Source organism: Vipera ursinii (assembly GCF_947247035.1).
Source record: "Vipera ursinii genome assembly, chromosome: 1".
Taxonomy (NCBI): Eukaryota; Metazoa; Chordata; class Lepidosauria; order Squamata; family Viperidae; genus Vipera; species Vipera ursinii.
In genome coordinates, this window is record NC_139512.1 from 110,082,986 (window position 1) to 110,101,213 (window position 18,228).

An 18,228-nucleotide genomic window follows, 5' to 3' on the forward strand; every position below is an offset into this window, starting at 1 on the left:
TTACGAGTTTAACATTTGAACACATTGGAAAATCTAAACCAACATTTCCTTAACTTGGACATCAGCTAAGCTTAAAAAAAAAGCAGCAACCAAAAAGCCAAAAAGAAAAAAATAACTCCAGCAAAGAACATTTTCTAGTCTGGTGCTGCCTGAGTAGGTATAGAGCAGAACACAAGATAAAATATAGGCATAAATTAAAAATATTCAACTGTCGAAGCTCAGATGGAGCAACATCTGCTCCTTCCCCTTTCCAACTACAAGTTTACAATAATAGATAACACTGAACTCTTTACATCAGGGATCTTCAAACCTGGCCCTTTTATGATTTGTGGACTTCAACTCCCTGAATTCTTCAGCCAGTGTGAGGAATTCTGGGAGTTGAAGTCCAGAAGTCATAAAAGGGCCAAGTTTGAAGACCGCTGCTTCACATGTTCTTGAAGTACATTTCCCACCGTCTTCAACCTAAGGACATGCAAATTGGAGCCCAGAATATGGATGGGCACGGAATTGCCACCCCATTTTACAATATGCATTAGAATCCCTTTCTTGGCATCTTCAAAGTAACACTACACCTTGCCTGACAGAATTCCTTGACTTGTCCATTAGTTATTCTTGCAGTGGGAAATGTGTGTCACAGGCTTAAGGCATGGAGGTATTTAATGTGCATCTGATGCTGCAAAATGTAATTGATGTAAAAAAAGCATGCACTGCAGAATTACAATAGTCTGAATGTGTTATCACACCTTATTAAAAACAATAGGAATCATAATTGCAGAAAAACTGAAAACCCAGACTACAAAATATTTCTCATCAATCAAAGAGGATCCCATCTTCTGCTTCTGTTAAATTTAACTGCTACTAATGCAGCCATGAGTTTTGCATGCTCTGAGGAATATCTCAGATGGATTATAAATCAAATAAAAGCGCTGAATCTTTACCCTTGGGAACTGCATCCTGGAGAAACCGAGATGGATTATTTTTACAATTGTGTAGCAGCTAGAGAAGATATAAACTTGATCAAAGACTCTACTTTGAGGAATTGTCTTAGCTACCAATATTTTCTCTATTTTTCTCCTAAAACCAGTGCAAGAACTGTTTATTAATCAACACAATACTCATCTAAGGTAAAAGAGTATTTCCAATGGGATGGCAATGGCACGAGGGCAAGTAAGATGTCCCAACTTTCTTAGGATGTGAAAGCTGCATTGTAGTGCAATTAGAACACTTCTTGCATTCCAAACTAATACTTCCTGTTATAGATCCTTAGATGATCTATGCTCATAAACAAGTTGAGGGTTGAGCAAAAGTTGAGGAACATGTGATAGCATATTGCAAACTACCTACTTCACTATCTTGATTTCTCTTTGAAGCTATCCATGGGTCTGTAACATATTGAAGAGTTCAACTGAAGAAAGTACTGTTGAGATCTCTAATAAATCTCATCGTTGTAAACAAGGAGGGATGGTGGGATGAGAGGAACCAAAGTTTTAAAAAGGCATATGTCAAATTGTCTGATTTCAGTGAAAGGACACACATATGATGTGTGCTTGATATGCATAGATGCTATGAAAATTAACTTCCCTGGCACATAGTATGCACAGCCTCATATATAATTGTATATTAGCTACAGTGCTAAATTGAAACAAAAACATTACTATTGCTACTGAAGAAAAAATATTACTGGCCCAAATTTGGAACTGACTGGTTTCCTCTTTCTAAAGTCCAATTCCTTTTGGACTCACTGTTTTTCTGAATTATGTTTTTCATTTCTCAGCCATAAGGGTTTGGAAACACTGATGTTTTTAGAAAGTTAGAGTTGTTAAAACATTTACCTAGTCAGGAAAAAGATGAGACATACAATTCAAATACTTTGGAGAACAACCCAAATCTTGCAAGAGGCTCTCTGCAGCCTTTGGCTGCCAGCCTGGCTTGGCCTGTGAACTTCATTCTGAATTCCTGCATACATTTTGATGAACGAAGTGATCACCTTCCTAATTTTGCTTTAGGCTCTGCCTTCCTTTCCAAACTCTTATGGGAAACATGTGACCCAAATTTCCTCTTTCTCAGTAATTCTAGAATGTGACCGATTTAGACATTTGCCCCATGGGGGAACAGTTTGAAGAGAACTTGTTCTCTGAATGTGCTTTGAAAAGCTTGGGCGGTACTTTTGGTTTTTGAAATGCAGGTGAACCACCTGGAACATTTATCAACTTCTGAACACAGTCAACAGCTACCTCAGCTTCCCCAGTGACAAGATTGTATTCTTCACCATCCACTGTATGACAGTGGCTGGTCTCTGGCAAAGGGAGAGCCACTTGCTTTTTGCTCAAGCAGTCTTGCTCCGTGGCGTAAGCCAAATGAAGAGGGGTGATAGTTTTTATAATTCTGAAGGGGCTGTGCTGATCCTGCAACACAGGAGATGAAATAGGCCGGGCTTGGAGGCCTCCAGGTAGCAAGAAGGCATCACAGTCAGGCTCCGAAAGGACTGGCACGCTGCGACCCCCAGACAATCGCTTGGAATGTGGCAGCATGGGGAATGAGGTGAGCTGGCCATCATTTTTTGGCAGGTCTACCAAATCTGTCACTTCTTGGGTTTGCCTTTGGAGACTGTCTATCTCCCCAAGTGAGGCAGACTTGGGTATAGAAGACTTTAATACTGGCGTGCAGAGTTCAGTCTGCGGTATGGAATCTGCCAATTTCTTAGAAGCGGGAGCCTGTTTTTCTTCCTCATCTTCATCTTCAGACAGGTTATCGTACTCAGATACATTAGAAGGCCGACGCTGGCCATCCTGGAAAGGAGGAGAGAGAGCAGCAAATGTTCTAACTCCGCACGGCACTACTGCTGGCAAGTCGTGTGGTACAAAGGGGCCGTCGTCTGCTGTAGGAGATGCCTCTGTACATGGGGGATGCTGTAAATCATCGCTAAGCAAAGCAGCATCTTCAGATACTAAATCCTCAGAGCAGCAAGTTGTGCTCTCATGCTCAAGAGCAGCTGCACTGTGCACAGAGGGTGCTGAGTCTAAGTGATGCAGTGACTCCGATCTTGTTAATGAAGTTGTACTATCGGGGCTGATAGAAAGGTCTGCTTCCAAGGGTTGACCGTGCAAGTGGGACTCCCAGGCAGAATTGTTTGTTGTCTGAGCTTGTAGCACAGGGGGAATAATATGGTCCCTATCAGATAAAGGAATGTGTTTGTTTTCCTGTAAGCTGCAATTATCAGTGTCACTGCTTTTTAATGAATTATCCTTCCCACTGTCTGAAGCCACGTGTTGATTTCCCCCCACTGCCTGAATGTTATCTAGCATTACAGGATTCTCCACGGAAGATATCTTATCAGCACTTTCTTCTGTCTGGTACTCCTCAGCCTCAAAATTTTCATCTGGTCGAAGTTTTTGGAAAGGATTGTTATGCGTATCAGCCAGTTTGTTCTGCAAGGCTGTTCCATTGTGCTCTGGAGAAGCTCTTTCATGTATTGCCGTATATGAATGATCAATTCCTTCATTTAGGCAATGAGGATTTTTACCTGGAGAAGATTGTATTATGACGTCTTTATCATTCTTGAAGTCACTGACGGCTGTTTTCTGACCATTGTTGGCAATGCTGGATTTCACTGAGAGTATATTTATAGAAAGTTCCATCCCCAGAGGTGTTTTGGGGAATTCTTCGGATTTTGCTAGAACAAAAAGGTACAAAGGTACAGACATGCATTAGACTATTAGTCTAAATCCAAGGACAAACATGAAAGATAGTTACATGGATTGTATTTTGTTTAGGTAATGAAAAGCAAATTAGGCATCGACAGCAACTTTCTAGGGACAACAACCACTGGGATTAGGAAGAGGAATATGAGAATTGTCTCACATTTTGTTGGAACACTTAAAAAGATATCATATATAGGACCTCTGGAGAAGAAATGGCAGAGCTGATGACTGTGACTAAGAACAAGAAGCGGACAAGTAGATTGGCTCCTTCAACCCTCTTTGGAGAGAATTCAAGTTTTTTAGATTTTTTTAAATCTCATTTGTAGTAGTTGATTTTGAACATTAAGACTCTGAAATTAATTTTAAAAAATAAATGCATTTTTGTGGGAAAGACAAAATATTTTAAATTTTTGAGAAATAACAATGTAAGCAACTTATAATGTCATTCAGAGATATTGTTTTGGAATGACAATAAGACTTTGAATGAATACTGTCAACTATGTTTTGTTATGAATACCCTGTTCCCAGAAGAAAGAAGAAGATGCTATTACAGAAAAATTTATCTGACATGATTATGGAGAACCATATGAACAAGTATTTATCACTGGATATAAAAAAAATTGAACGAGGGTACGAAAATTAAGAAGGAAATAAAAATGTCAATTCAAGAGAGGAATTGGAATAGTTTCTTCCTGCACATGGACTAGCTGCAGCTGCATATATAAATTACAAGACAGTGTGTGATGGTCAGTCAATCAATTGGTCATTTCAACAAGGAAACTTTTCCAAGAAAACATACGTGCTAATGTCCCTTCAGTGTTCCACACTCCTATCCATTTCTGATTGGTAGACTTCCACTGCAATTGTCTTCAGCACTTTTAATGTTCTCTTTATTGATTACTGCTGTTTTATGGTGTTAGGCCTGGACAGTTTTAATTGTAATGGAAAAGAAACTACTCATTGTTACGGCCACATAGCTTAGTATAATCTACATCCTAGCTGGCAGAAGAAGCACAAGAATTTAGACTAAAGTCTCCATCTACTCTGATCCAGGCATCTTCAAAATGAAACACAGATCTTTTACCCCCGAGTATGATCCCACCTGTAAGAAATTCAGCTCTCCTTTTTTCCTCCAACAGGTAATTGTGAAAATGTAGCTTTTGAAAAGATGCTGTATTTAGCAAAGACTTTTTGAGTGCAAATTCATACAATGATGCAAAAGATAAAAAAGTAAGGTTCTACATTTAGGCAAAAAAACCCAAATGTACAGGTATAGTATAAGGGGTACCTTGCTCAATAGTAGTAACTGTGAGAGGGATCTCGTAGTCCTAGTGGACAATCACTTAAATATGAGCCAGCAGGGTGCTGCAGCTGCCAAAACTTATAAGGAACGGCTGCTGGAATTGGGTATATCTAGTTTAATGAAGGAAGGACGAGGGGTGACATGATAGCAGTGTTCCAATATCTCAGGGGCTGCCACAAAGAAGAGGGACTCAAGCTATTCTCCAAAGGGCCTGAAGGCAGGACAAGAAGCAACGGATGGAAACTAACCAAAGAGAGAAGCAACCTAGAACTAAGGAGAAACTTCCTGACAGTTAGAACAATTAACCAGTGGAACAAGCCTCCAGAAGCTGTGAATGCGCCAAAATTGGAAGTTTTTAAGAAGAGACTGGACAGCCATTTGTCTGAAATGGTATAAGGTTTCCTGCCTGAGCAGGGGGTTGGACTAGATGACCTCCAAGGTCCCTTCCAACTTTATATTATTATTATTATTATTATTATTATTATTATTATTATTATTATTATTATTATTATTATTATATTGTGGATTAATATTATGATGAAACTAGAATTATTTTCATTGGGTTTTAAGGACAAAGAACTAGAAAAGAAATATGGGAAACATATTGTATATGTGACAAGATTATTGTTGATACAAAGATGGAAAAATAATGGAATATCTGCAGAAGATAGGATTGTGAAAATTGATGGAATTTGTGGAATGACAAAGCTGACCAGTTTAGTCAAGGAAAAAACAATACAGACGTTTCAGTCCTTAATTGGACTTTTTGTTGAAGGAAGAAAAGACTGAATTAATGATTTATGTATTTAGGAATTAAAAACAGTGAAAGAAAAAGAGGAAAGAATAAGATGGCAATACTTCAATAGAAAAAAGGGTAGAAGTTATAATTCTGGGTTTTTTTTCATTTTTTCATATTCTTTTCTATATACTTATTTTTCCTTACTCTTTTAATTTTGTTCCCTTTTATTATACTGAAAAATTCTAATTAAAAATAGGAAAGAATGCTGTACTTCTGATCATAGTTCCTCACTCAGCTAAATTAATTTTGTGAAAGCTGCTCAGACATGGCATTCAAGCAGATTGAGCTGCTCTCTATTTATCTTAACAGGAATTAAACTTTCTATTCATAACAATCCTTTTTTAAAAAAATATTGCATAATTGTTCAACTTTGATTACCTGGAGGTGGAAGATCCAATTTCATTTTGCGCAGTTCTGCCATGGATGCTTGTAAATGCTCAATTACAGCATCATCTTCAAACTGCAGAGAAGCAGCAATTTTTTCTTGCAGAAATTCCCGCAGATCTTCAAGGGTCATTTTCAACAAGCGTTCTAGGCAGGAAACAGAAACATCAGCTGAATAAAGATGCTGCCATTATCCTGATACAATTTGTACTGAATTGACATATCCAGAGCAGCGGATGAAAGATGTTATTTAAATAAAGCATGGTAAATTTATGTTTATCTGTTTATACACTCATTTTCTGCATTTGTGATCAAACTGATGTCTCCACATCCATCCTAGCAAGAATTTACAGAAATGTAACTTCAAGATTGTGGAGTTTATATCAATTAAATCCTTTTACATGAATTAAGCCATTCCCAGCATTTGCAGTTATATACAGGATGATTCTGTTGTTCTACCACTAGGGGGAGTAAAGCTACATTCTGCAACTTGATGCAATCTGCAGCTGAAGTTCAACTACTATACTTGCAAGGCAATTTGGCCAAGCATGTTTTCATGATTTAAAGAACACTATTTTGCATTTGAAAATGTGAGTTAAACTTATCTTGATTTAGATTTCATCTCTCAGGAATATTCTATATGCAGTGATCTGTGATGTTTTACAAAATAGAAATCTGGGATTATATATATATATATATATATATATATATATATATATATATATATATATATATATATATATATATATATATATATATATATATATATATATATATATATATGGTTTACATATAAACCATGATCACATTATATTTCACAAGGTCCAAGCATCCTTGGGCTAATGGCCTATTTCTCACTTCTGGAATTTTCTAATCTATTTTTACAAGACCATAGGCTGGTTTCTGGTCTGTTATATGCAACTTTCTAGGGGCAGGAATCACACATTTGTGTTTTTTTTGTTTTTGTTTTAAAAAAAAGGTAGCTGAGGCTATAGCGAATAGGTGGGTTGCACAAGTAGACAGGATTTGTATTTCTGGTTTGGGAGTTCTATGTTTTCTTGAGAGGGTATTACCACACATGTATTTTTTTTCATTTTGCAAGATACCAGCATAAATTATGTCTGTCTCAAGAGGTTTTCGAGCTGCAATAAAAGATATTGAGAGGGAGAGGTGAGCATACTTGCAATGCCAACAGAGTTTTGCCTGTCCCTTAGATACAGAATGCTGCCATTCTAAACTTAAACAGCAAATGTTTAAGATGCCATGAGACTCACTGTTTGTGTTTTGTAATATCAGATTAAGATGGCTTCTTCCTCTGGAATTTGTCAGAAAGGCCTATCCACCATACTTGTCCCTTTTCTAGCCTCTCCAGGCCCCCAAATCCCCACCTGATAAACCAAAAAGAGGCCACCTTAAGCTGAACCTCTATTTCATAACTCCTCTCAGGAAGATTTGGTTTTCCATACAAACTTGACACTGACCTATGGGAATAATAAGAGCATGAATCTTAAGGCAGACTTTTTTTTGAAGTTTGTGTTTTGTGTACTGCACTCGTTTGTGGAGACCATCTGGTAATCTTTATTGATTGTCTAGTCTAGTGTTTTTCAACTGTGGCTCCTTGAAGATGAGTGGACTTGAACTCCCAGAATTCCCCAGCCAGCATAGCACAGCTGACTGAGGAATTCCGGGAGTCAAAGTCCCTACATCTTCAAGTAGCCACGGTTGAGGAACACTAGTCTAGACTAAACTGGATTCCAAATTTCAGTATGAAAATTCAGAGACTTCCAACATGAAGGCAGAGGCATGGCAGCTTCTGCCACTGTACAAGAGATGAATTTGTAGGGACGCTCATAGGCACTGCTCATAGGAACACAGCACAACCATTTCTTACAGGTAAAGCCACAATATTCAGTACAATTCAAAAGTTATCTTTTTAAAAAACTTAAGTTAAGAAATCCTGAGAGAAGCAGAAATACACTACCCCCAGAACAATTCTAGTTTTGCTGAAATTTCAGTGTAACAGCAAGGACCCGCATGAGTAGATGAATAGTTGTCATGCAGGCAAATTGCCATGCTGTATTTGGAACAATGAAAGCACAACTTTCTGAGCATATCTGCAGAGCCTTGTCTTTAAAAAAATGCTTCTCCTTCTATAAATGTTTTTTTAAAAAACATTGAATAATCAAACCAACTTCTTACTTTTATGCAATTTGAGAATGGTATATGCCATAGCTGTTAAAACCCGCTCGCCTTCCAGGATGTAAATATCCCACAGCCTCAGGGTTAGTGTAAATGGAGTCTGTGTATAATGTTAAAAAAGAAAAGATGTGACATATTGGCAATATGCAAACCCCATTGTAGAGCAGCAGGTCTCATCAAAATGTTTTCAAGCTAAACTCAAGACTAAGATTCAAGTTCATGTTGTGACATATTTTTATAACAATTCAACAAGGGAAGGTGAATATAAATAGTTTCCATCTGGAGGTTATAATCTTAAAAATCAAATCAGACCAATCAGAAATCCCATATAACATGGAACTGTTTATCAGTCAGAAATTAGACTAGATTTAATAATAAATTAACAGACTGAATTAATTTTACATTAACATTACATGGATTTTTCCCTTAGTTCCTTTTCCCCTTAATTTTAACCTCAGTAATGCATGTAGTTTCTTCCATCTCAGTAATAACATAAAAACATTTAGAACATGAGATTATAATTCTACATCAAATGAAAATAATTACAAGCAGAAAGACACAATGTAAATGACATTGGAGGAAGCATCTGAAATGCTTGCTCCCCCAATACCATACCCGGTCAATGAAGCACTGTAAGAACCACTTAGTTGTATAAATTCCTGTCAACATCTGCTCCTTATCCTAAGAAGGAAGGAGGGAAGAAGAGACAGAGACAGACCAAATTAAAAAGAAAATCTCGTAAGACAAGCAAATTAGAGATCACATGCTTTCAGGCTCTCAAGATCATCTCCTCATAGATAACTATGATTTTCTTTCCTAAATTAAACTAACTATCATGCAAGTTACTCACTGGTTACTCATTCTAATTCTCTTCCATATCTATTTTCGCAGTAGATAGCTACTATAGTTCCTTTTCCTTCTTTTCTTCAATATTATTGTTGTGGGCGTATTATCATTCATTCTTTTGTTACTTTAGGGTTCCTTCAAGATGTCTTTGTAACTGTAGCAGTGTGTATATTTTATCCTTTGTCACTGAGTGTTTTGCACGTACTATTTAAAGGACATTGATTTTTTAAAATTATTTTTAAAAAAACTGACTTCTCATTTTGGTCTACCTTCTGAAAGAGATTTGGGGGGAGGGGGGGGAGAGAGAAACTGCTATCCCTGGAAATACAACTCAGCTACAAGGACTAGGAGGTGATGCCACAGAATGTATTTTCCCTATGTTTCTTCATACTACAGGTAATCCCTCAGTTACGAGTGTTCCTTTAGTGAATGTTCGAAGTTACACAATAACCGCCCCCTAGTGCTTACGAGCAAGTCCCGAAATTACGAATGTTGCTGCACCACGGCAGTCGTTCACCCTTATGAGCGACCGCTGTGGCATTGCAACATATTACCCCCCGTAGATGGGGCTCGCAATTTGGGAGTCCTCCTAGATTCACAGCTTTCTTTAGAAGACTATATAGTAACTGTGACTAGGGGGGCCTTCGCCCAGGTTCGCCTAGTGCGCCAGTTGCGGCCCTATCTAGACCGGGATGCCTTGCGCATGGTCACTCATGCGCTCGTGACCTCTCGTTTAGACTACTGCAACGCTCTCTACATGGGGCTGCCCTTGAGGACCACTCGGAGGCTCCAACTGGTGCAGAATGCAGCTGCGAGAGTTGTGTTGGGAGTTTCCCGATACTCCCATGTTACACCCCTGCTCCGCGAGCTGCATTGGCTCCCAGTTGTCTTCCGGGTGAGATTCAAGGTGCTGGTAATGACCTACAAAGCCCTACATGGTATGGGTCCGGAATACCTTAGGGAGCACCTGCGGCCGGCATCAACTTCCCTCTGCCCAGTGCACTCCCACAGAGAGGGCCTCCTCAGGGTGCCACCGTTCAAAGAATGTCGACTGGTGGCCCCCAGGGGGAGGGTGTTCTCTGTGGGCGTGCCGGATTTATGGAACCATCTTCTGGTTGAGCTCCGGATGGCACCCGACCTTCGCTCCTTCCGGCGCGATCTAAAGACCTACTTGTTCGAACAAGCCGGCCTGGCCTGATGGGTGATGGGTTTGGGTTTTATTGCTGTTTAATGTATTTTAACTTATTGTTATAGTTTCTGGGCAACTTGTTTAATCTCTTTTAATTTTTGTATTCTTGTTTTTTAACATGTATTGCCCTGTTCACCGCCCTGAGTCCTTCGGGAGAAGGGCGGTATACAAATAAAATTATATTATTATTATTATTATTATTATTATTATTATTATTATTATTATTATTATTATTATTATTATTATTATTATTATTCACCCTGGTTATTCCCTCCCTCCCCACCCTAGCCCGGGTCTCCCTAGGCACCAGGCCTTCAAAACTCACCCTGCGAAGATCGAGATCCTTTGCTTTCTTGGCTGTTCCAGGCCTTCGGTGTATTCGCAGAGAAGGGAGGCCTAAAGTAATGCAAGATCATGCGAGATCGGTGGAGTGAGATCTCACACTACTGATCTCATGTGATCTCATGGTACTTTAGGCCGTTGTTCTCTGCAACAGAGAATGGAACCGAAGCTGGGGGATGCTTCCGGAGGCTGGATCAGAGTGCCTGAGGCTTTTTCCAGGCTGCTGCCACCTGGGTCTGAGGCCGGGGGATGCTTTTGCGTGCCTCCAGAGGCCAGATTCAGGCGGCAGAGGCCTGAAAAAGGCTTCCGACACCCAAATTGGGGCTCTGGAGGGCCGTGGAAGCATCCTCGGCCTCAGATCTGGGCAGCAGCAGCCTGGAAAAGGTCTCTGGCACCTGGATTCAGCCTCTGGAGGCACATGGAAGTGTCCCTCAGCCTCAGATCCAGGTGGCAGCAACAACCGCAGCAGAGAGGAGGCAGATGTTTTCAAGGTGAGTCTGGCGTGGCAGGAAGGGAGGGCGAAGCATGAGGTATCTTAGTGATTCGGGGAGACCTTGGAGACCTGTTCCATCAGTAGGCCCCCTATGGCCTTCCTCACCCTGAGATATCTCATGTGCACTTAACGAGCTGCGTGCATCCTAATGAGCAGGGAGTGATCTTGGTCGAGGTACGAGATTCACTCCCACAAGTTTTCGAGTTACAAATGGAATGGGCAGGCTCCATTACACTCGTAACTTGAGGACTACCTCTATTTGCCACAAGGCAAAGGGGCTAGGACAGGGGTAGGCAACCTTGGCTCTTTTATGACTTGTGGATGAGTCATAAAAGGGCCAAGGTTGACCTATCCCTGGGCTAGGAGATCCCTGTCTGTCTCATGCACAGGATTAATGAGCACACAGTTGATGGCAAGTGTAACTATTGAGTAGTATACCAAGATAGGAAAGTGAGCAAGAGGCTCCTGGGAGAAGTGCGTATGAGTTTCATGCTACAGATTTATTTCTGCTGCTACAGATATATTTCTAATAATATATTTAGAGATGACACCTTTTCTGGTATTTGGTGCAATGAACACTCTAAAAAAGAAGAAGTAATACATGGTAAACAAACAAAACATGTTTCAAAAAATGTCTTGAGCAGAAACCAACACATCCTGATATTGCTGCTGTTCCTTGACAAAAGAAAATCATTACCAGGTGTTTCTTCAACTTTGGGAAAAGCTTGTTTAGGATTGCTTCATGGTGAGCTTGGAATCTTTGCAACTTTGGAAATCCAGGAATGAAAAAGCCTTTGCAAAAAAAAAGAAACAAAAGTACTAACAACAAATACAGCAGAGCATCTTATGTCATTGCATAATAAGAACTTGAATTTCCTAAGACTTCCAAGGAGCATTAATGTGTTTGTGAAAATGCATTTTTGTATTTCCTACCTATTCATTCCAGAGTTTTGCATTTGGACAAGATCAGGAATTTATGTGTACACAGATCTGTGTATATAGATGTCCTCTGTATATAGACAGCCAAAGCAACTTTACCTAACTTGATTGTATGGAAACCTGTTAAGGATCTTACCTAATGCATAATAAATAACTTTTCACTCCATCGGGCAAACTTAGGAACCACTCTCAAAGTTTGTCGGATGTGTAGAGCAAAATGTGTTTCGTGTCCATCAGAATCCCTATCCCCATTCTGGCGGTTCATATTTTAAACACAGCCTCCAACTAGAACTACAACTACAGTTATGAAGTTGTAAAACAGCATAAAAGTTCAAAGGTTAACTGACGCCAAGAAGAGCTTACTGGTACACTATGCTTAAATTCAGCAGTAATAAATGCAGACATGAAGAAGAAGAAGAAGACTACGAGAAGCACATGAAAAGGAAGAATCTAGACTTTCAGCCAGACTGAACCCAAATACAGAAACATCACACAATAAGGAAACAAGTGAATAAATGAAGGTGTTTGCCACTAAAACCTTACCATGCATTGCATGCCGCTGGTTGGTAAGCAATTGTGCCAAGGCCCAAAAGGCATCCTCTTCATTCAAATACATCAACAAGATAGCTGCAATCTGACTCATGCCCTGGCAGTAACTCACTTCCTGGATGATTACACAAGATGAGCAATTTACAGGGTAGAGGGTATTGCACATACAAGCATAAAATGAAACTTTTCCCTAAGTTCACAGCATAACCCTCATTTTTTTTCCAGATAAAAGCACGATTTGTTGACTCAACGGAAGAGTTCACTTTGATGGCAAAGTTCACTCATGGACAACGGGTGTGGCCTCTGCAGTCTTGGTTTATCTCAATCGATGGTGTGTTGACGCACTTACACATTCTTGTAAGATGTGTGTGTGTGCGCATCAGTACCAAAGTTGCTAGGAAGATTCCATTTAAACCATTCAGTGCAATGGGTAACGCAGAAATTTCTCCACTTCCACTTTTGAGTTAGAGCTCTTCAACCGAGAAGCGTTTCCTGTCCAGCAGCTTGTCAATGTTCAAGCAGCTCCTCTTTGCCTTTCTCTTTAATAACAATGAGTGCTACTTTAAGAGGTCCCTCAAATTCTCTGGGAGGCTCAAAGAATTCCAAATAACATTATCACATTATTTTCAATCCAAAGCCCTTTTTAAAAGCGTAGTTAGAACCAAATATATACGGTAAAAGAGTGGTCAAAGGAAACACTGTTCCTCCAGTCCCATGGGGGGGGGCCTGCATAGTGTCAGAAGGATGTTGTCTTTCCTAAAATCTGAATCTACTGAGGTTATATGGAAAGAACCATTTCAGCCCTTGCTTAGGAGGGTTAAAGAGTAGCTGGCTCATGTCTTCCCTCACCGTCACTGCCGGCAAGATAACAAAGGGGTGAATCCTAGGAGGCCCTGCTTTAAAATACTCCTTTTGGGAAGACAAACATGTTCAAAGGCCTGGAGAGCTTTTGTAACCCTCAGATGTAGGCGCCTCCTCCCTGTTTCATTGGATGAAAAGTAGGATAACTTTGGGGAGACACTTCTTCAAAATGTCGGGAAAAGGTTGCAGGAAAGCATCTGGATGTATCACTTTTCAGCAAGGGAGTAGAGCCAGTTGGGATTCAGGGGATCTGGGAGGCTAAGTGTGAAAGTACTCATTCTTGATGTAGAAATTCAATCTGAAATATTTTGTAAACATTTCGACAGCTACGTGAGGAAAACAATGCTATTTTTAGATCCTAGGGGAGTCTGTGATATAAAATTAGCCCTAGGACATAAAAAGAACTGTTGTCACTTCTCACATTTTCATGAACTGAAATTATGTAACATGACATTGCACGGCAACACAAAATAAGGAAAAAGCTAAAAAACAACAACAACACCCCACTTTAAATTCTTGTAAAGGAAGAAACACCATCTAAGTAAAAACATTAAAAAATGCATTTCCTGATTCTTGGCTCACCTGAATTAATAGAATTAATTAATTCCATTAATTTAATTTAATTAATTCCTGGATATAATTTAAGGACATTGTAATTTTTGATGGAAATAAGTTAAGGGACTATAACAAATTGGTGTCCTGCACCATGAGGTTACCACTGAACAAAGTTAAGAAAGACCACTCAAAGAATTTAACCAACATCCTCATCTGACTCAAGTCACAACTCTTTGCAAAAATAAACAAACGGAGGTTGTACAAATGATTGCATTTTGTAGAGATCTTTTCTTCAGGAAGGACCCTAAACTGAAAATGATTCTTTTTCTTATTTTTTTAGCCCAGGCACCATGGATTATATCTACACAGCCATTGGAACAAGGATGGCAATATAACATTTTTAAAAATCCTTTATAAAAATGTATATTGAGTTTAGATAGATTCTTTTATATATATATATATTTAATGTGCTTAATGCCATTCTGAAAGTCTGCTTTGCCATCTTAATCTAATCAATATTGTCAAAATCTGTATTGTCAAATAAAAAAAACATGTTAGATTCTTTTAATATTCAATTTCTTACCGTGTTGTAAACAGAGTAGGCTGACAGGACATGGAACAAAGCTTGTTGTCTATATTAAAAACAAACAAACAAACAACCAAGTATAATAAGATGGTGTCTCAACATTAGCTTTTCGGTACCTTTATAAACCAGCCAAGATGTCCTCTGCTAAAAGTGTTTCAGAAATATCTTGCAATTATAGAGCAAATAAGTAAAATCAGGAGCAGTTTCCTGCTCAACTGATAGTCACATTCATCAGACATAGCTCCCAGTGCTCTTAAGAGTCTATCAACAAAGAGAAGGACTTCTGCGTTATCGTAAGTTAACTCCAGACACCATAAAGAGGATGATGTGATCTGCCAGTTTCTGCCTTCCATCCTCTGATGAAATTAGGAAATTAATATGCCAAACTGACCGAGACAATTCTCTGTTTCACAGATAGAAGTTTCACCAGCCACAAAAGGTTAACTGAGCTAAACCAACATTTTATTTTCTACATTTGTTTGCCTAAGCTCTTTTCCTAAACTTGTAATCTTGCACTTAATTTTTTCATTACCACTACTACACAATAACACTATCAGCTCTGTTGATATCTGGTCATTATATTTTAATTCAGCCTTCCCATATATAGTTTACTTCCAGTGTAATGAACTAAAAAAACAGCCCCACTGGTTGGGGATGAAAGGAGCTTTAGTCCTACACAACTGATGGAATTTAACTGGGAAATTCTGCTCCGTGTTCTTCCCTCATATAATTCAACAAGTATTCGTAGCTGATAGGAAAAGCAAACAGAAACAATCACAGATAAAATAATTATTAAATGAGAGATAAACAAATGAGATCTACATATAAGACACTTACTTTACTCCATAACGGTCCCGAAACATGATGTGGTTTCTAAAAGTGCGATTGACATCCAGATCTATTTGTTTGATTTCTGATGAGAAGCTTCTGGCTTGTTCTTTCATTTTCTGGGCAAATGAGGATGAATTATAGTATTAGAACTTTAAAATCAAAAGTGGAAAAACTTTTCTGGACCTTGGGCTAGATTGCTTCTGGACCAACTTTCCAAAATCTATGTATTTGCCTGCATGGAAGATCTTCATTCTCCAAAACCACAACAATCTGATGCTACAAGACTCAGCCTCCCACAGTCAGATTGTGTGGTCCCAAAAAGACAAAAACTTCTCTCTTTTTTTAAATCCAACACTTCATGTCTTCCTGTGGTTTTCGACATTATGATTATTAGTCATTGGGTTATTTTTCTAATGATTGTTAGTGGTTATGTATGTCAACTTGCATTGTATGCCAAGTGTGTGGCTATATAAAAGGAAGGAAGGAAGGAAGGAAGTTCTTTACTGTTCAATTGTCAAAAGCTATACAGGGAGTGCAGAATTATTAGGCAAATGAGTATTTTGACCACATCATCCTCTTTATGCATGTTGTCTTACTCCAAGCTGTATAGGCTCGAAAGCCTACTACCAATTAAGCATATTAGGTGATGTGCATCTCTGTAATGAGAAGGGGTGTGGTCTAATGACATCAACACCCTGTATCAGGTGTGCATAATTATTAGGCAACTTCCTTTCCTTTGGCAAAATGGGTCAAAAGAAGGACTTGACAGGCCCAGAAAAGTCAAAAATAGTGAGATATCTTGCAGAGGGATGCAGCACTCTTAAAATTGCAAAGCTTCTGAAGCGTGATCATCGAACAATCAAGCGTTTCATTCAAAATAGTCAACAGGGTCGCAAGAAGCGTGTGGAGAAACAAAGGCGCAAAATAACTGCCCATGAACTGAGAAAAGTCAAGCGTGCAGCTGCCAAGATGCCACTTGCCACCAGTTTGGCCATATTTCAGAGCTGCAACATCACTGGAGTGCCCAAAAGCACAAGGTGTGCAATACTCAGAGACATGGCCAAGGTAAGAAAGGCTGAAAGACGACCACCACTGAACAAGACACACAAGCTGAAACGTCAAGACTGGGCCAAGAAATATCTCAAGACTGAATTTTCTAAGGTTTTATGGACTGATGAAATGAGAGTGAGTCTTGATGGGCCAGATGGATGGGCCCGTGGCTGGATTGGTAAAGGGCAGAGAGCTCCAGTCCGACTCAGACGCCAGCAAGGTGGAGGTGGAGTACCGGTTTGGGCTGGTATCATCAAAGATGAGCTTGTGGGGCCTTTTCGGGTTGAGGATGGAGTCAAGCTCAACTCCCAGTCCTACTGCCAGTTTCTGGAAGACACCTTCTTCAAGCAGTGGTACAGGAAGAAGTCTGCATCCTTCAAGAAAAACATGATTTTCATGCAGGACAATGCTCCATCACACGCGTCCAAGTACTCCACAGCGTGGCTGGCAAGAAAGGGTATAAAAGAAGGAAATCTAATGACATGGCCTCCTTGTTCACCTGATCTGAACCCCATTGAGAACCTGTGGTCCATCATCAAATGTGAGATTTACAAGGAGGGAAAACAGTACACCTCTCTGAACAGTGTCTGGGAGGCTGTGGTTGCTGCTGCACGCAATGTTGATGGTGAACAGATCAAAACACTGACAGAATCCATGGATGGCAGGCTTTTGAGTGTCCTTGCAAAGAAAGGTGGCTATATTGGTCACTGATTTGTTTTTGTTATGTTTTTGAATGTCAGAAATGTATATTTGTGAATGTTGAGATGTTATATTGGTTTCACTGGTAAAAATAAATAATTGAAATGGGTATATATTTGTTTTTTGTTAAGTTGCCTAATAATTATGCACAGTAATAGTCACCTGCACACACAGATATCCCCCTAAAATAGCTATAACTAAAAACAAACTAAAAACTACTTCCAAAAATATTCAGCTTTGATATTAATGAGTTTTTTGGGTTCATTGAGAACATGGTTGTTGTTCAATAATAAAATTAATCCTCAAAAATACAACTTGCCTAATAATTCTGCACTCCCTGTAGATAAAATAAGTTTTAGATGCAATGAAGTCAATTTTACAATCCAGCAAAAAATTTACTGGCATGACCTTTTTTGTTTGTAAGTTGGTTAACCCAATTTTGATTTATAGATAGATAATTGGATTGAGAGTTCTCTTGCCCTAGGTGGCAGGCATGATTTAAAAACATTTATACACATGCAAAACACACAAATGATTAATATATACATATACAAAGTAATAAGGCCAGAGATCTGTGGCCATTTAAAAAAGATTTAAAAAAGAAATTTCACTGCTGGAAATACCAAGCAGATACTCTGGTTAGAAAAACTGTACAGGCAGTCCTTGGCTTACAACTATTCATTTAGTGACCTTTCGAAGTTACAACAGCACCGGAAAAAATACGATTTATGACCAGTTTTCACACATACGACCATTACAACAACCCATGGTCACATGATCAAAATTTGGGCGCTTGGCAACTGGATATTTATGACGGCTGCACTGCCTCTAGGTTCATTGGGATCACCATTTGTAACCTCCCCAGCCAGCTTCTGACAAGTAAAGTCCATTGGGGAAGCCAG

At 39.2% G+C, this 18,228-nt stretch overlaps 2 protein-coding genes across 3 annotated transcripts in view; one reads left to right on the forward strand and one right to left on the reverse strand.

Moving 5' to 3' along the window:
- The window catches only part of HRAS (HRas proto-oncogene, GTPase), a 136,259-nt gene that overhangs the window by 77,911 nt on the left and 40,120 nt on the right, over nucleotides 1-18,228 (forward strand). The window lies entirely within an intron of this gene.
- LOC310632473 (uncharacterized protein) overlaps nucleotides 546-18,228 on the reverse strand; it is a 98,589-nt gene continuing 80,906 nt past the window's right edge. Inside the window, exons 8-15 of the mRNA XM_083349693.1 lie at nucleotides 15,584-15,693; nucleotides 14,744-14,792; nucleotides 12,739-12,859; nucleotides 11,954-12,048; nucleotides 9,002-9,067; nucleotides 8,387-8,486; nucleotides 6,182-6,334; nucleotides 546-3,673 (exon numbers count right to left, since the gene is read on the reverse strand). Of these exons, the coding sequence (XP_083205819.1) occupies nucleotides 2,073-3,673; nucleotides 6,182-6,334; nucleotides 8,387-8,486; nucleotides 9,002-9,067; nucleotides 11,954-12,048; nucleotides 12,739-12,859; nucleotides 14,744-14,792; nucleotides 15,584-15,693 (2,295 nt within the window). The 3' untranslated portion in view covers nucleotides 546-2,072. The remainder of the gene's footprint in view (nucleotides 3,674-6,181; nucleotides 6,335-8,386; nucleotides 8,487-9,001; nucleotides 9,068-11,953; nucleotides 12,049-12,738; nucleotides 12,860-14,743; nucleotides 14,793-15,583; nucleotides 15,694-18,228) is intronic.